This window comes from Lepidochelys kempii, chromosome 3 (assembly GCF_965140265.1).
Source record: "Lepidochelys kempii isolate rLepKem1 chromosome 3, rLepKem1.hap2, whole genome shotgun sequence".
NCBI lineage: Eukaryota > Metazoa > Chordata > Testudines > Cheloniidae > Lepidochelys > Lepidochelys kempii.
Genome location: NC_133258.1, coordinates 130739585 through 130755317, shown reverse-complemented (window position 1 = coordinate 130755317; position 15733 = coordinate 130739585). Strand labels below are relative to the sequence as shown.

General features: G+C 38.9%; 1 protein-coding gene across 3 annotated transcripts in view; it reads right to left on the bottom strand.

The window, feature by feature from the left end:
* Nucleotides 1-15733, bottom strand: part of NUP133 (nucleoporin 133) — a 69334-nt gene that overhangs the window by 16115 nt on the left and 37486 nt on the right. For all 3 annotated transcript variants that reach the window (XM_073338052.1, XM_073338054.1, XM_073338053.1), the window contains 4 exons: nucleotides 13194-13293; nucleotides 4431-4682; nucleotides 2954-3087; nucleotides 1518-1676 (listed from right to left, as the gene is read on the bottom strand). In XM_073338052.1, the coding sequence (XP_073194153.1) occupies nucleotides 1518-1676; nucleotides 2954-3087; nucleotides 4431-4682; nucleotides 13194-13293 (645 nt within the window). The remainder of the gene's footprint in view (nucleotides 1-1517; nucleotides 1677-2953; nucleotides 3088-4430; nucleotides 4683-13193; nucleotides 13294-15733) is intronic.

The window sequence follows — 15733 nt, the reverse complement described above, 5'->3', positions numbered from 1 at the left end:
TTATGATTATTTTGCTTGGTCTTGATCACAGTGTTCCCCTAAGGTATGTAAATAAAACACTCTGACTAAACAGTGGGCTGAGTTGGCAGAAAGATAAATAATTAGTAAGAGCTGGCCTACCCTTTTTCTTGTTTCTCTAAATATTTTTTAGTAATTTCTAAAATAAAATTACCTGGCATCCAACAATTATAGCTACCCCATTTCAGCCCACAGAGATAAGACAGATCTTTATTCCTATACTATGTTCAACAATTTAAAATGTGTGTTTCATTGCTAGTCAAGAAAAACTGTCACGTGATTAAAGGATCAAGTAAGCAGATGAATTGCTACTTTACACACTAAAGCACTGACTTTATTCAAATAAGCGCAAATACCGTATCAGAATGAGCTTAAAGGAGCAGTCTGACATGCAGACTGATTCACTTGTTACTTCAGGAATGTTTACTTAGCTAGAAACTGAAATTTATGTACAATCCTGAGGTAAAAAGTGAATCCTTGCCTATACATCTGGTATGTCAGACATGGGAGTGGAAAAATTCTGGTACGAAAATATATTAATTCAGAAATTAGTCTAACACTTTCAGTTCTTTTCTGGGTTCCCTGCTCATCTATTCCTTTGAAAAGAAAAATTTCAGTCCATGTGAATAGGATGTCAGTTGTATTTTCCAAAAAATATTAACATGTTATGTTCATATTCTACCCAGAGGAAAACAAAGTAATTTAACTCCCACTGCTACAAATCTCTATTAACTCAGTATATATTGACGATTTTTAGCTCCTTTGGTTTACAGAGTCATTGAAACTCATATTACAGCTCTACAATGCATGGGTGGGGGATATGTTATTCCATATTTTATACAAGAAATGTACACATGGGTTGAAATTAATAGTTTCTGGTTAATGGCTGGGAAAACAAACTAGCACCATGGAGTTCTACTCAGGGGGTGGATGAAGGGAAGTGGGCCCATGAATCAAGAAAAATGGGTGGGAGGAGACAAGGAAGAGAACAGTGAGAAGTAGGGGGAGGAAAATTTGTCAACGAACTGGGCAATAAAGATCAAAATTTCGAAGATCACTGAAATCAACCCGAATATAGAAGAAGCCAGTTTCAAAACCTATATGCACATTACTCATGCTCATCATTTAAAGGTAACTTGTAAATAATTTTAAAAATTGGACTAGTGACTTTTTTTGTTTCTTTACAATGTATAAAAAAGTTGGAAAGGATGATTTAAAAAAAGATTTACCACCTTTTAAAATATCAAGAATGTCAACTTAGGGTTTCCCTGGTTTTGTTGGAAGACTTATTGACAGCGTTAGGAAATATTAATTGTGACCGCTTTTACCTTAATTGAAGGTGTGAAGGGTGTTATTCTAATAAAAGCTTCCTTGATCCAAAATATTAGTTAGTGACATCAAAGAGTTGTGACTAGTACACCCTTACACTTGTATGTGTATTCAACAAATTGTTAGTTTTAAAACAAACACTTCTCATATAAAATTAACTGAAATCCTACCTTTTCCAAATCTTGACTATTGATTTCATGTAACCAGCTGAGATGCTCATGAGCTTGCAAGAAACTAGCCAGCTGTCCATGCTGAGCAATAGGCTGAGATAACAGCTTTCCTCGCTTTCCTTTTTCTAAGTACCAACGAAACAGGAAATCTGAAAAATTCTAAAGATTACAGGAGCACGAACACATGTTAAAAACTGATGTCAGTTTTTGTGTCCAATTTAGTTTCAACACAAATGCTATACAGACCACAGGCGGTTAGAACATGGATTTACCTGCTCAACAAAACCAGAGGGAAAAGTGTTTAACAAAATCCCAGTGAAAAAGCTAGTGTTTTGATCAAAAATATAAGTGTCTATGGAAGAGGATCTACACCATTCTCTCTACATATTTTAAGCTATAAGCAGCTCAATATTTTTGTCTCAGTAGGAACATCCTTAGTATGAACTTTAGTTGTTACAGATTACATCTTTGTTCTTACATCTTTGTTCTTACATCTTTGTTCTTACATCTTTGTTCTTCTGGGAAGTTCATTGCCATCAATAAGCAAACTGATTAGGCAGGGAAAGTAGAATTTTACTTTGGAAGTCTGCCATAGGGATCTGAGTGGAGAACTTGCCCCTTGTTATGAATTATTCTCACATGCAGAATCATTGTCCATAAAATGCATTCAAGACTGTGATCTATTAATTCTCAAATTTCAACAAACTGTGTACACATTGCTTATGATTACCACACACAGCGTTTTACTATATTTTGACCAAATTATTTCTAACTCAACAGTTATAATAAAAACAAAAGGATTCTTTTGTTTGTATCTTTTCGGTGTGATATATAAGACCACTGTAAAGAATCACCTTACTATAAGACTTTAAATTAGATGCATGATTGTGGAAGTCTCTCACACACTTGCAAAGACAGAAGACTTCCAGAACACAACAAGTAACTTTACCTTGTGCATATACTTGCAAGACTTAGAAATAGATTAGGATTGAACATATGTTATGTAGTACAGGTGAGTCAAACAATTTAAAACATTTTACTGTATTGCCAAAGTGACTCAAAAGAAAATGACTAAAAATATAGAAAAAAGGAGATAAAAATTGTTAGTAACTAAACTGACTACTGAATCTCCTATTTAAATTCATATCCTGAAGCTAACAGGATATCTGAAGAGGGACACCACATACTAAACAAGTTAAAATCCCATTTCTAGATACAATCTTTTTGTTCAGCAAGATTACTTTTACTTTTGTACCACTCAGAATGGAGAATCAAAAGAACAGGAAAAGAATTTTTTAAATATAAAAACCTAAGATATCAAAGGTCTATTAACTGGATTTTGAAAGCCTAAAATTACCATCAGTATTTTGTTGGCAATGATTTATATCCCGTTTTAATGCAGAAGAAATGTCTAAATGAGTGAGAAAAAAAGTTACCTGATCTGCAAACTGTGTCATATAACGTTGTAGTCTGGCCTGATTATCAGTCTGCTCACACATTTGTACCAAGATATCGAAGTCACAGTACTTCTCTGCTAAAGCAGCTGCCAGCTGGTACTGTCCTAGGGAAACTAGGGAAGCCAAAAAAGAAACAAGTCAATCAAACACACTCGTCTTTGTCTGTAAGAGGATGCATGTTGTCTTGGACCACAATAATAAAAATAATTCAAAATCTCTGCAATAGAAAAATAGCTGTATATCAAGTATGCATTCATTTGAGCTTTCAAACCACAACTGATATGCGTGCTTATGTAAACATGCATAAACGTATCATATATACAGTAAGTAGCACAATAAATCCAGGGAGATTTTCAGAGCCACAAAGGCCTGTTAGGCACCCAGCTACCTCTGAAAGTAAGCACACCACTCCCATTTTCACATTTGAAATTCTTTGCTGTCATAAATATTTACAGTTCATAATCAGGCATCACCACAAGTGAGAAAGTAACAAGACAAGACATTTTGTCGATGTACAGAACAATTATAAGGACTACAAGATTAATATACACAATACGTTATTGGTCACTTCTATTTTGATACAATGAAAGTCAAGAAAAATGAGGGCCATCACTGTGCTGCTAAGGAAATTAAAGCTTTAAACTGAATACAATGCTACAGAGCTTGTACATATTTACACGCTACCAGAATATATGTATGTTAGTATAAAAATACTAACACATGCAATTTCTTTACTTAGAACAGAATTTTCAAAGACTTCCCTGATGATAATTTTAAAAGCTGACTGATTTAATATTCAACTGTTCTATTAATTTAATTCATTTTAAGCCTTAAAAAACATCAGGTTCATAAACTTACCAAATGTTGTGCTACCTATTATAAGGGAGCACTGTTTCCAAGATGACATTATTCAACCCAAAATATTTTGGCTACCTCAATGACAAGTTAAGCTATGATTATTAAAATCATACACAATTACCATTATACAATTATAATATTTATGCTGCTAGATAAATGTTTGATAAATATTCAAACAGACTTATGGCTAGTGGCAACAAAGTAGGCTTACTTAGAAATATATTTTAAAGCTATTTTCATCCGACACTGTCAAGTCACATCAAGTTCCTGGCATCAGGCTATGCAATAAATAATTAGAAAGAATGCACTGAATTTACAATTCAGGAAGGAGACTTCTGTCTGCTACATAGGTTTGATTTAGGATCATTACAATAAGAATTCAATTTTCTTCAATCTATTTCTACATCTAATTTCCCATAAATAGTACAAACAAACCAACAACTAATATGCTGCACAGAAATGGCATTTTACTCTTGATATGGAACTTTTTTTTTTTTTTTTTTAAACTTTCTGTATTTGCTTGGATCCAAACATTCCATGCATTGTTTCCTAGATGAATGGTTAATCCTTAGACTAAAGAAAAGAGATCAGCACTTACGAAGAGGAGACAAAAGTTCCGATCTTTTCTGAACATATTCCATTTCCAGATTATTGTATCTATCTTGATCAGCAGGCCGGTCCACAGATTTAAGCTGAGAAACAAAGCCATCTAGAAAGCAATCTAGCAGAGCCACCAACTGTTCAGCCACAATGCTACGGAGGTTACTGTCCACTTGAGGATAAACAACCTTCAGAATAATTCCATGCTGACGTACTATTGCTGTCCGTATGCCAGCTGGACCATTAGATGCTTGGAAAGACAAAAAACAGTGAACATTAAAAAACATTAGATTCTATAATTAGCTTGTGACTTTATGTATAATAATATGAAGGGAGCACAATTATAGGCATTAAAGAGACAGATATACCACCACATGCAAAATACAGACTTAGCAATTTTCTTTTAATTTCAAGACTAAAGGGACACTCTACTTACAATCTACCTTTTTATCTCATTTTTTTAAAACACATACTAGTGTTACAAATAGCACCTCATATTACATTATCTAAAAGATTGTAGTGTCTTTCACATTTTCAGTGTTTTCTTTGTGCTTCTGTCAGTGCCTGCACGTGAACCAGACAAGCATGAGACATTATCACACTGGTACAGTACTCTGGGAACCCACATGTACACAATTCCCCAGAGGGTGTTTAAAGGGAACATAACAAAAACGGCGCTGCTGATGTCTTAGTTCAGCTGGCTGCTGCTTTTTCACTATTTTTCATTGGTATAAATCATATAATTTCTGAATTTCTATATTAATTTTTTTTAAATTATGCACAATGTCAAGATCACAAAGGAGCAAAAGAAAGTAAGAGAGCAGTGGCAGAGGTGGTGTTCCTCCCCTCCCTGTGATCCTGAGACAGAACTAAGCAGTAGGGAAGTAGTGTGCACTTATGAGCTAGGGAAGGAACTTTTTCTTGGGACATTTCCATAGAGCTGGGGTAATACAACTGGATCTGGCTAACGCTTCTTGAGAACTATCCAAAGGCCAACAAATAGCAGGGGGAGTCCTTCCACAGATCTAGAAGGAAAGTGAATGGGGAATCTTTTACTCCAGTTCTTGTCAGCAAAGCAGGAATGTACTGGAAGGCCAGAGCAGATGGAATAGGAGGTGCATAAGCTTCTGTGAGACGTAGCTAGGAACCTGTTTGAGCGGAAGAGGGCCTGGAGGCTGGAAATGTCTTATTTAGAGCTGTGATGGCTATGTACACCGCTGCTAGTGTGACTCAAATACCAGCGGGGAAACAGAAAATATGGAGAAAAAATATATCAAAATATTCCCATTTTTCTTTTACATTATTAATACGAAGCATTAATTCTAACCTTCCCATTTTATCCACAGGTTAACTCTGAGCCCCTAACTTGTTATGCCATTCATACAATATAAACCAAGTACAACTAAGCAATTTTGCTTTTAAGTAATCAACCAATTTACATACCATAAATATAGACTGACATGCTGACATTGACACATACTAAATTTATAACTGATTACAAGAGATTTGGTGAGCAATAGGAAAAAATTCAATCAGAAAAAAAAATGAAAACAAGTGTATATTGGGATTTTTTGGACCTGTTTTATTTTAATAATTTAATTTTAAAAAGTATAAAGATCAGAAAATATTCTGAAACTGTTATGAGGCACTGCAAACAGCTCTAACTATTACAGGACAGTGGTTGTCAAGTTTTAGTCTACCAAACTGTTTGTCACAAGTTTCTGCATGCATCAGTGTAGCAAACTCCAACACACAGAGCAAATTACTTCCCAGAGTTACTTCAGCAGCAAATTATTTCCCAGAGTTACTATCCATGCCAATGCTAATTCAGCTGCATCAATGGGTGCTCTGACAAACAAATCTTCAGTGGCTTCCAGAGATTTTAACCCGTGCCAAGTAAACACTTCCACTGGAGAAGCAGCAAATATACATGAGAACAGAATCAAACTAACAAGTGACTTCAAAATCAGAGCAGTAGAGGTTGCAAGAACGAGGAGGAGAATAAATGTTATCATCTCCTCTCCCATAGGGACTTAAACAGTAACAACATTCATCACATTAAAGCGAGTATTTTCATCTTATCTTCCTCCTACTCCTCTGCGTCCTCCTCACATTGCTCCAACCCTCATTCCCTCTGGAGACCTGCTTTGCTGACTGGCCTAGTAAGGGAAACTGGAGAAGGTGATCTAGGTCATTTGCAGGAAGGGTGTGAGTAGCTCCTAGAGCAGTGCCAGAATGCCCAATAAAGTGGTAAGCCAAATGGATAGAGCTGGGTAGGTGTTGAGGCTCAAAGGTGAAGTTTGCCAAGGAACAGGTTGAGGAGGGAGATCTGAACATCTGGAGAAAGGTCTTTGCTTGATGCTATCGGGAAAGAAGGGGTGGGAGAAGAGGAAGAAGAGTATATTTGTCCTACAGATGGTTATGACCTCTCTCTAATGAGACAGAGAATACTGGTGTTGAAGGCTTGATTCTTTTTGTTACTGGGAAGGTCAGTGCTTGGTAACCAAGCTGGTGCTGGTGTCTCAAGGACTGTAGCTGAACTATCTGCTGGTACTGCTGAAGATTTTTGTATCAGTGTTGGGTTTGGTACCAAGGGTCTTGATGACAACGGGGAGTCATTGTCAGTAATGAGTTTTGGTGTGGGAGTGGACCTGATTTTGCTTGGAGCTGGGTGGAGCAAAGAGTCTGCTCACACTAGGCAGTCTGAAGAGATTAGACTTTTCGGGTCACTTAACAAGAATCAGAAACCCATGACTTTGTTTCGTTTTTTTGTTCTCTCTGGGAAACAGGACTGCTAGTAGAGCCATCCTTAGAAAGCAGCTCAGATGTGCCCTGCCTTGATGTGGTGTAAGTGTTATATTGGATCACATTAAAGAAGTTTTGTATTAAAATCACAAATGAATTTGATTTCCTATAGTTTAAATTCCAGGGTATTACTAATTAAGAGGTCTCTTGGTTTTTGGTCTCTTATTTTTACTGTTTCTCACCCTCTCTGTGTGAAACTTGCAAGCTGCTAATTGTGTTAGTACATCCTAAGGCAGAGTCTGTTCTCAAAGCAATACTTTGTAACAACTATTCACACAAGAGAGAGACTCAAAGCGATACTTTGTAACAACAGAAACTGCACACAGAGACTCCCCGCCCTTTTGTTGTATTCATCTCGCTTTCTTAACAACTATGATTAAAACAGAGATAAAGGATGTACATGATGGCTGCTTGGTGTGGATAATAAATGAATGATCAGGGAGGTGCCAGCCTAAGAATCCAGTGTCAATTGGCTGAAGAAGGCATCAAGTGGAAACAACCAGAGGACCCCCGGAGGGCAGACTGGAATCCACCCAACAGCCTCAAGGATGGGAGAGCCGAAGAATAAGATAACATCTTGCAGCACAGAGCCATCAGGAATGTGCCATCTGCTGATTGATTCAGCAACAGCATGATGAAGCAATTCCCATAGACTGGCATAGGAAGAAATTCCTATAAAAATGGACTCTAGAAAATGAGAACTTTGGGGTCTGATTCTGCAAACCAACTTCCAGGAGCGTCAGATGTGCATCTGACAAGGCCCTGCTCCCTCCTCGTGTCCAGGCTACCTGGCCAGTGGCTTGGCATGAGCAACTCTAAGGCTGGTATCTATGATAACAACCTTGCAGAACTTGTGTGTGTGTGTATGAATGAATGTGTGAATAAATATGAAATTGAATGGAAGGTTATAGCTATAACTAACTGCTTACTATGATTCTTTCTGTATTCACAATAAATGTGGCATTTTGCCTTTTCCCCTTTAATAAGATCCTGCTGGTTTTTATTTTATTGGTATAACATAAGTGAGACAGAGCTTTGGCACCAAGCATGCAGCCAGTGCTGAAATAAGTTTGGAGTGTTGAGAGGAGCTGAAAGGGTTGATGCCCTTTTCTTGATACAGGTAATGGGAGTATCCATACCCCAAGGAATGCTGAACGATGGGTATCCCTGGGAAGAGCATCCCTTTTTGGAGTTTGAGAAGCATTTTCAGAATCTTGTGGACTGCTCCAACACGTAGAATTTTAACTAAGTATCTGCAAAGAAGTGGTTCTGATGGAGAAGGATCTGCATACAGAGCAATATCACTTTAAAAACTAACTAGACTAACTACCTTAATTATCAGTTTAGAAGAAAAGGCACTATGATGCAGAGTGCAGCAGACGCCACAGAGATAAGTCTTGCTCAGGGTGGATAAAAATCAATGATTAAAAAAAAATTGAATTTTTTTTAAATCAATTTTTTTGATAAAATGCTTTTTGAGGGAAAAAACCTATCTAAAGATAGTTTTAATTAAGATACATTATAGCTCAAAGATATCTCATCATGGAATAGAGATTATAAATTCTAATTCTATAGTATGAGACAATATATTCATGTAATGTTTTGTAAATGAGTTCCAATAGTTCATGGATTAGGGACCCAATCTTATGGGGTTCCAGGGACTTCTCTATAGAAAGATTAACCTAAATAATCTACCCACCCAATGAGACTCAATACTCAGTCTAGAAGATAACATCAGAGATGCTTAGTTTTGCAGTTCTCAAACTGTGGATTTGTGTCTCCAGAGATAACATGCTTGTTAACAGCAAAAAATGGTAGTTGTTTTTTAAAAGTTTGTGTTTTTTTAAAAAACTATTTAACTATTTTAGTTTAAAACAATTAACAAAAACAAACCTGATTTTAAAAAAACTTGAATGTTTAAATTCAAAAATTCATATGTTTTGTTAAAATATGTTTGCTGTTGAAGAAAAAAAATCCAGAATGCGTAACGTTGTTGTTTTAGTTAAATAAAACAATTTAAATGTCTATTTGGTGATGTTCTCCTCCTAATACAGCATGGCAAGAAAATCCTCCAAATATTAATGATTAATCTGTTGAATTGGAGATAGTCATTGGGAGGTGAACTTCATAAATATCTGCTTCAATTACCTTTGGTAAATGAAATAACCAAACAATCATTCATTTTCTGATATAGCTGTAAAACTAATTTGAAAAGTTTTCAAAATATATCACTTTAAAAACGTATACCGTGTACCTTCTAAACACGAAACCTACATCTATCTCCGAGTTGTGAAGAATATGTATTAAGGTTGTAACAGCTAACAAGAATGAACTTTTATGTAGAAATCCATGATTAAATCGAGTCGTCCTGACTAGTGATTTAAATCAAATCTACCCTGGTCTTGCTGCCACAGGTGGCAAGTGGGAACAGAGGTGATCAAAGCCAATCTGATCTACATGTGCCCTTAGACATGGGGGTCACCATGACATGCAGGACATAGACATAACACCAACGAACGTTGCTGTTCAGAAGATTTTGATTTTGGGTACATGAGGCATATGCATACCGTAAGAGGGGTCCATTTGGACAAAGGCTGGAAGAAAAACGTTAAAATGTTTACTTTACAAAACTTGTTCTGACAAGTTTTCACAGCATTGCATCCTGAGTAGCAAAGCACAAATACTCAACATAACCTCATAACCTCAGCCGTGCAGAACGCAATGCCATCCACAGCCTCAGAAACAACTCTGACATCATAATCCAAAAGGCTGACAAAGGAGGTGCTGTTGTCATCATGAATAGGTCGGAATATGAACAAGAGGCTGCTCGGCAGCTCTCCAACACGAGTTTCTACAAGCCATTACCCTATGATCCCACTGAGAGTTACCAAAAGCAACTACAGCATTTGCTCAAGAAACTTCCTGAAAAAGCACAAGATCAAATCCGCACAGACACACCCCTGGAACCCCGACCTGGGATAAACCTGGAAATCCTGGGCGCCCCATCATCTCAGGCATTGGCACCCTGACAGCAGGATTGTCTGGCTATGTAGATTCCCTCCTCAGGCCCTACGCTACCAGCACTCCCAGCTACCTTCGAGACACCACTGACTTCCTGAGGAAACTTCAATCCATCGGTGATCTTCCTGATAACACCATCCTGGCCACTATGGATGTAGAAGCCCTCTACACCAACGTTCCACACAAAGATGGACTACAAGCCGTCAGGAACACTATCCCCGATAACGTCACGGCTAACCTGGTGGCTGAACTTTGTGACTTTGTCCTTACCCATAACTATTTCACATTTGGGGACAATGTATACCTTCAGATCAGCGGCACTGCTATGGGTACCCGTGTGGCCCCACAGTATGCCAACATTTTTATGGCTGATTTAGAACAACGCTTCCTCAGCTCTCGTCCCCTAAAGCCCCTACTCTACTTGCGCTATATTGATGACATCTTCATCATCTGGACCCATGGAAAAGAAGCCCTTGAGGAATTCCACCATGATTTCAACAATTTCCATCCCACCACCAACCTCAGCCTGGTCCAGTCCACACAAGAGATCCACTTCCTGGACATTACAGTGCTAATAAACAATGGTCACATAAACACCACCCTATACCGGAAACCTACTGACCGCTATTCCTACCTGCATGCCTCCAGCTTTCACCCTGACCACACCACACGATCCATCGTCTACAGCCAAGCTCTGCGATACAACCGCATTTGCTCCAACCCCTCAGACAGAGACAAACACCTACAAGATCTCTGTCAAGCATTCTTACAACTACAATACCCACCTGCAGAAGTGAAGAAACAGATTGATAAAGCCAGAAGACTTCCCAGAAGTCACCTACTACAGGACAGGCCTAACAAAGTCACAAAGTTCAGCCACCAGGTAACACCATCCTGGCCACTTTGGATGTAGAAGCCCTCTACACCAACATTCCACACAAAGATGGACTACAAGCCGTCAGGAACACTATCCCCGATAATGTCACGGCTAACAACCGCATTTGCTCCAACCCCTCAGACAGAGACAAACACCTACAAGATCTCTGTCAAGCATTCTTACAACTACAATACCCACCTGCAGAAGAGTTCCCAGAAGTTACCTACTACAGGACAGGCTAACAAAGAAAATAACAGAACGCCACTAGCCGTCACCTTCAGCCCCCAACTAATACCCCTCCAACGCATTATTAAGGATCTACAACCTATCCTAAAGGATGACCCAACACTCTCACAAATCTTGGGAGACAGGCCAGTCCTTGCCTACAGACAGCCCCGCAACCTGAAGCAAATACTCACCAACAACCACATACCATACAACAGAACCACTAACCCAGGAACTTATCCTTGCAACAAAGCCCGTTGCCAATTGTGCCCACATATCTATTCAGGGGACACCATCACAGGGCCTAATAACATCAGCCACACTATCAGAGGCTCGTATACCTGCACATCCACCAATGTGATATATGCCATCATGTGCCAGCAATGCCCCTCTGCCATGTACATTGGTCAAAATGGACAGTCTCTACGTAAAAGAATAAATGGACACAAATCAGATGTCAAGAATTATAACATTCATAAACCAGTCGGAGAACACTTCAATCTATCTGGTCACGCAATCACAGACATGAAGGTCGCTATCTTAAAACAAAAAAAAATTCAAATCCAGACTCCAGCGAGAAACTGCTGAATTGGAATTCATTTGCAAATTGGATACTATTAATTTAGGCTTAAATAGAGACTGGGAGTGGCTAAGTCATTATGCAAGGTAGCCTATTTCCTCTTGTTTTTTCCTACCCCCCCCCCCCCCCCAGATGTTCTGGTTTAACTTGGATTTAAACTTGGAGAGTGGTCAGTTTGGATGAGCTATTACCAGCAGGAGAGTGAGTTTGTGTGTGTATGGGGGTGGGGGGGATGTGAGAAAACCTGAATTTGTGCTGGAAATGGCCCACCTTAATTATCATGCACATTGTAGGGAGAATGGTCACTTTGGATGAGCTATTACCAGCAGGATAGTGAGTCTGTGTGTGTGGTTTTTGGGAGGGGGGTGAGGGGGTGAGAGAACCTGGATTTGTGCAGGAAATGGCCCAACTTGATTATCATGCACATTGTGTAAAGAGTTGTCACTTTGGATGGGCTATCACCAGCAGGAGAGTGAATTTGTGTTGGGGGGAGAGGGTGAGAAAACCTGGATTTGTGCTGGAAATGGCCCAACCTGATGATCACTTTAGATAAGCTATTACCAGCAGGACAGTGGGGTGGGAGGAGGTATTGTTTCATATTATCTGTGTATATATAAAGTCTGCTGCAGTTTCCACGGTATGCATCCGATGAAGTGAGCTGTAGCTCACGAAAGCTCATGCTCAAATAAATTGGTTAGTCTCTAAGGTGCCACAAGTACTCCTTTTCTTTTTGCGAATACAGACTAACACGGCTGTTACTCTGAAACTCAACAAAGAAGCAAAGTGAGCAACTGTCAGTTTTTTACTCTTGACAGGGGGCCTTGAACTCTATCCACCTGTTTTAAATAGAGTAAGATATGCTTTATTTTAAAAGTTAGACAAAAAAATCATGATCTTGTCAGCTGGAATCAGGATAGTCTGAAAACAAAGATTAGTTCTGCCTCTCAACTTTTGGCACCTTTGTTTTGTAGCCAGATTCTCAGTATGCAGTGCAACGAGCTTAAAGGAATATCATCAGTAATGGAGAAACCAACCACCCATCCACAAACTAAACCATTAGGTTCTACTATCCATATGCATATCTACATACAAGCTTAGAAGAGAGCATAACAGCACTGTCCAGTTTAATATTCACAGTTCGAGCTAAAGCAAAGACTTCAGAGGATACAGTCAAATGTTCTGAAACACATGAACAGTATTTGCTAATGTTTTAAAACCGATATTAATTTGCCTAACATTTTCACTATTCTCACCTGTCCATGGAACATATTCAGGTTCTCTTTCCGGGAGCTCTCCTGTTTTATATAAAGAGGCTCTAGACTGGCGATACTGGCTGGCAGCTTGTAGCACATCCTGTACAACATTAAATGGACACCTTAAAATCCGGTCAATTTTACAAACTTGAGAAGTATACTTGCTTAAGCACTCCTGCCACATTTTCTCTTTCAATCACGTTTTTCCCATGTTAATTTTTTTTCACCCTCTACTGCTGCATACAACTCACAAACAGCAGAAGAGTATGCAGAGGCCTAGCAAGGAGCATTAATGTACATGCGCAGGAGCTGTAAGTTCTCTATCATGCACATCTGCTATCAATAGTCTCCCCCAGGCTGCTAGCCATCCTGCTACTTTTAAGGTTCCCATGACAAGTAGTTCAAGAGGGACAGTCACCATGTACCCTCAATCCCACCCCAGTACTTCAGCTGCCTCCTGAGCTCAGAGGATGTGGCCAACTATATACCCCTGGTCTTTACTGGTCTTTCTTCCTGCTCCTGTGCACCGCTGCAGTTCATGGCCATCACTTCATCATCTCCTTCCTGCTAAAAGGATGCAAAGTAAAGGTGGCAATCCCCCACAAGACTCCCACCTCCATGCTAGCTTCTAGAGACTATTAAGGGTTCCACCAGCAAATGGAGGGCCCCCCCCATTACTATTTTACACTAATTTCGGTGCTTCCCAGCTCTGTGAAGGGGTTCATCTTGCCACCTCTACGTCTGTGGAGGCATCCAACCTCCTTCAGCTCCATCAGAAGATCTGGTGGTGATCGTGAGCCTAAGTGCATCTCCTTCCACCTTTCTTCTGGATCCATGGTAAGGTAAAGAGGTGGTTAAACCAACATGACCATGCTTTTCATTACTTTCCTTTCTGCCTCCCTGCAGGAGTTTGGGAAAGGAGAGACTTTCCAAGCCCACCTACTGAAACAGCAACAATTCATGAGTTGCTCTTACTGTTAAGCAGACTCTTTAAATGCCTGGAGAAGTATGTGCATTATAAGCTCTTTCGCAACAGTGCTTGAGTGCCTGATATCATGTGCTTGTTCATGAGACCAGGAAGAAGTGAAACTGATCAATACAGAAGTACACCTTTACACAAAGCTCTGTCAAATGGACAAACTGGGGTGAAATAAATCAGGAAAAATGTTTGAGCTCTAGTAATTGGGCAGGACAGATGTAGTGGAACAAAAGGGAACTGAGACTGAATCAGGTCATCAGGCCCATCATAACAAAGATTAGACTCCTGGGACTTAGCAGGGAGAAAGAAGGCCAAAGTGGGTGATTTGACACATTATTGAGATCAGTGCCTCTGATTTTCTGGGGCTTGAGCTACCTAAGCACTTGGTTTCTGCCAGAATTCTGAGAGAAATTGGATCTCAAGATAACACTACAGGCCAAAATCACATATGGTTCGCTACAGTTGTGTTACTCTGTTCTGACAATATCTTGGAATGTGATCCTATATTTCTGGAATATATCCATGCCAGCCCAGAAAGTTCAGAAAGCTTTTATCTAGTATGACACTTCTAGAAGCGGAGTCAAAAAGTCATATTGTTAAACAGATGATGGACATTAACTTTATGTAAAGTAGTCAGACTGAGTATGCCTTGTGTTGGCATTGCGGGATGGATTAAATGTGGATTAAGCTGTTTTGGATATTTTCCCTTTTTTGTGATACTGCCACTAACAAGGTCATATTCAGTAAGTGTTTTGTCCCTCTTGTTGAGAGAAATACTACTGTATTTGTATAAACTACTACAGAATGCATAAGGAGTGAGACAGGCAACTGGTGAGTTTTATTTTTCCCTGTTTGTGAATTTCCCTACGTATTTCCTTTTAACACTGTGCTTGGATGCTGAAAGGAAGATGAGGCACCTAACGGATCCTTCTTAAAACTTGTTTTGTGCACTTTCATATTAATTAATGGCTAGTTCTTTTATTTGGCCATCTTGTCTATGAGAACTACCCAGGTTACTCTATTGAGCAGTAGTCAAGGATTTCCTGTGACTGAATCCACAACCACAAATGATTCCTGTACTATACATGAAACCATCTAACTCTACCATGAAACCATCTAACTTATTTTAATATCAGTAGTACTCATTTGTTATTAAACAACTAATACATATTCCATGGTTTTTGTTCAGCCAAGAAATGCAAATTACAGTTTTCTGTACTTTTTACCCTATCCTTCCACTCTGCTCTTCCAATATTTGGGCTGGCTGAAGTAAAAGCCTTGTTAAAAAGGGTTCCATATATGGCACTGGGGTTTGTTTTGTTTTCTTTTCTTAACTCTTGCAGCTTATTAATTTCTACTATAGACTGAGCAGGTCCAGAAGTTTACATGATTCTATTAGTAATATCCATATAATAAAATCCTACATTATACATTGTTTATTAGTACCTTGATAGTCTTGCACATGGCATTTGATATTTATGTAGCCTACATAAAGGACAAACGTAAAATTAGATTTGCAAAGTCAAAGTATTTCTTGAAGTTTCCTGTCCAGATATGCCTT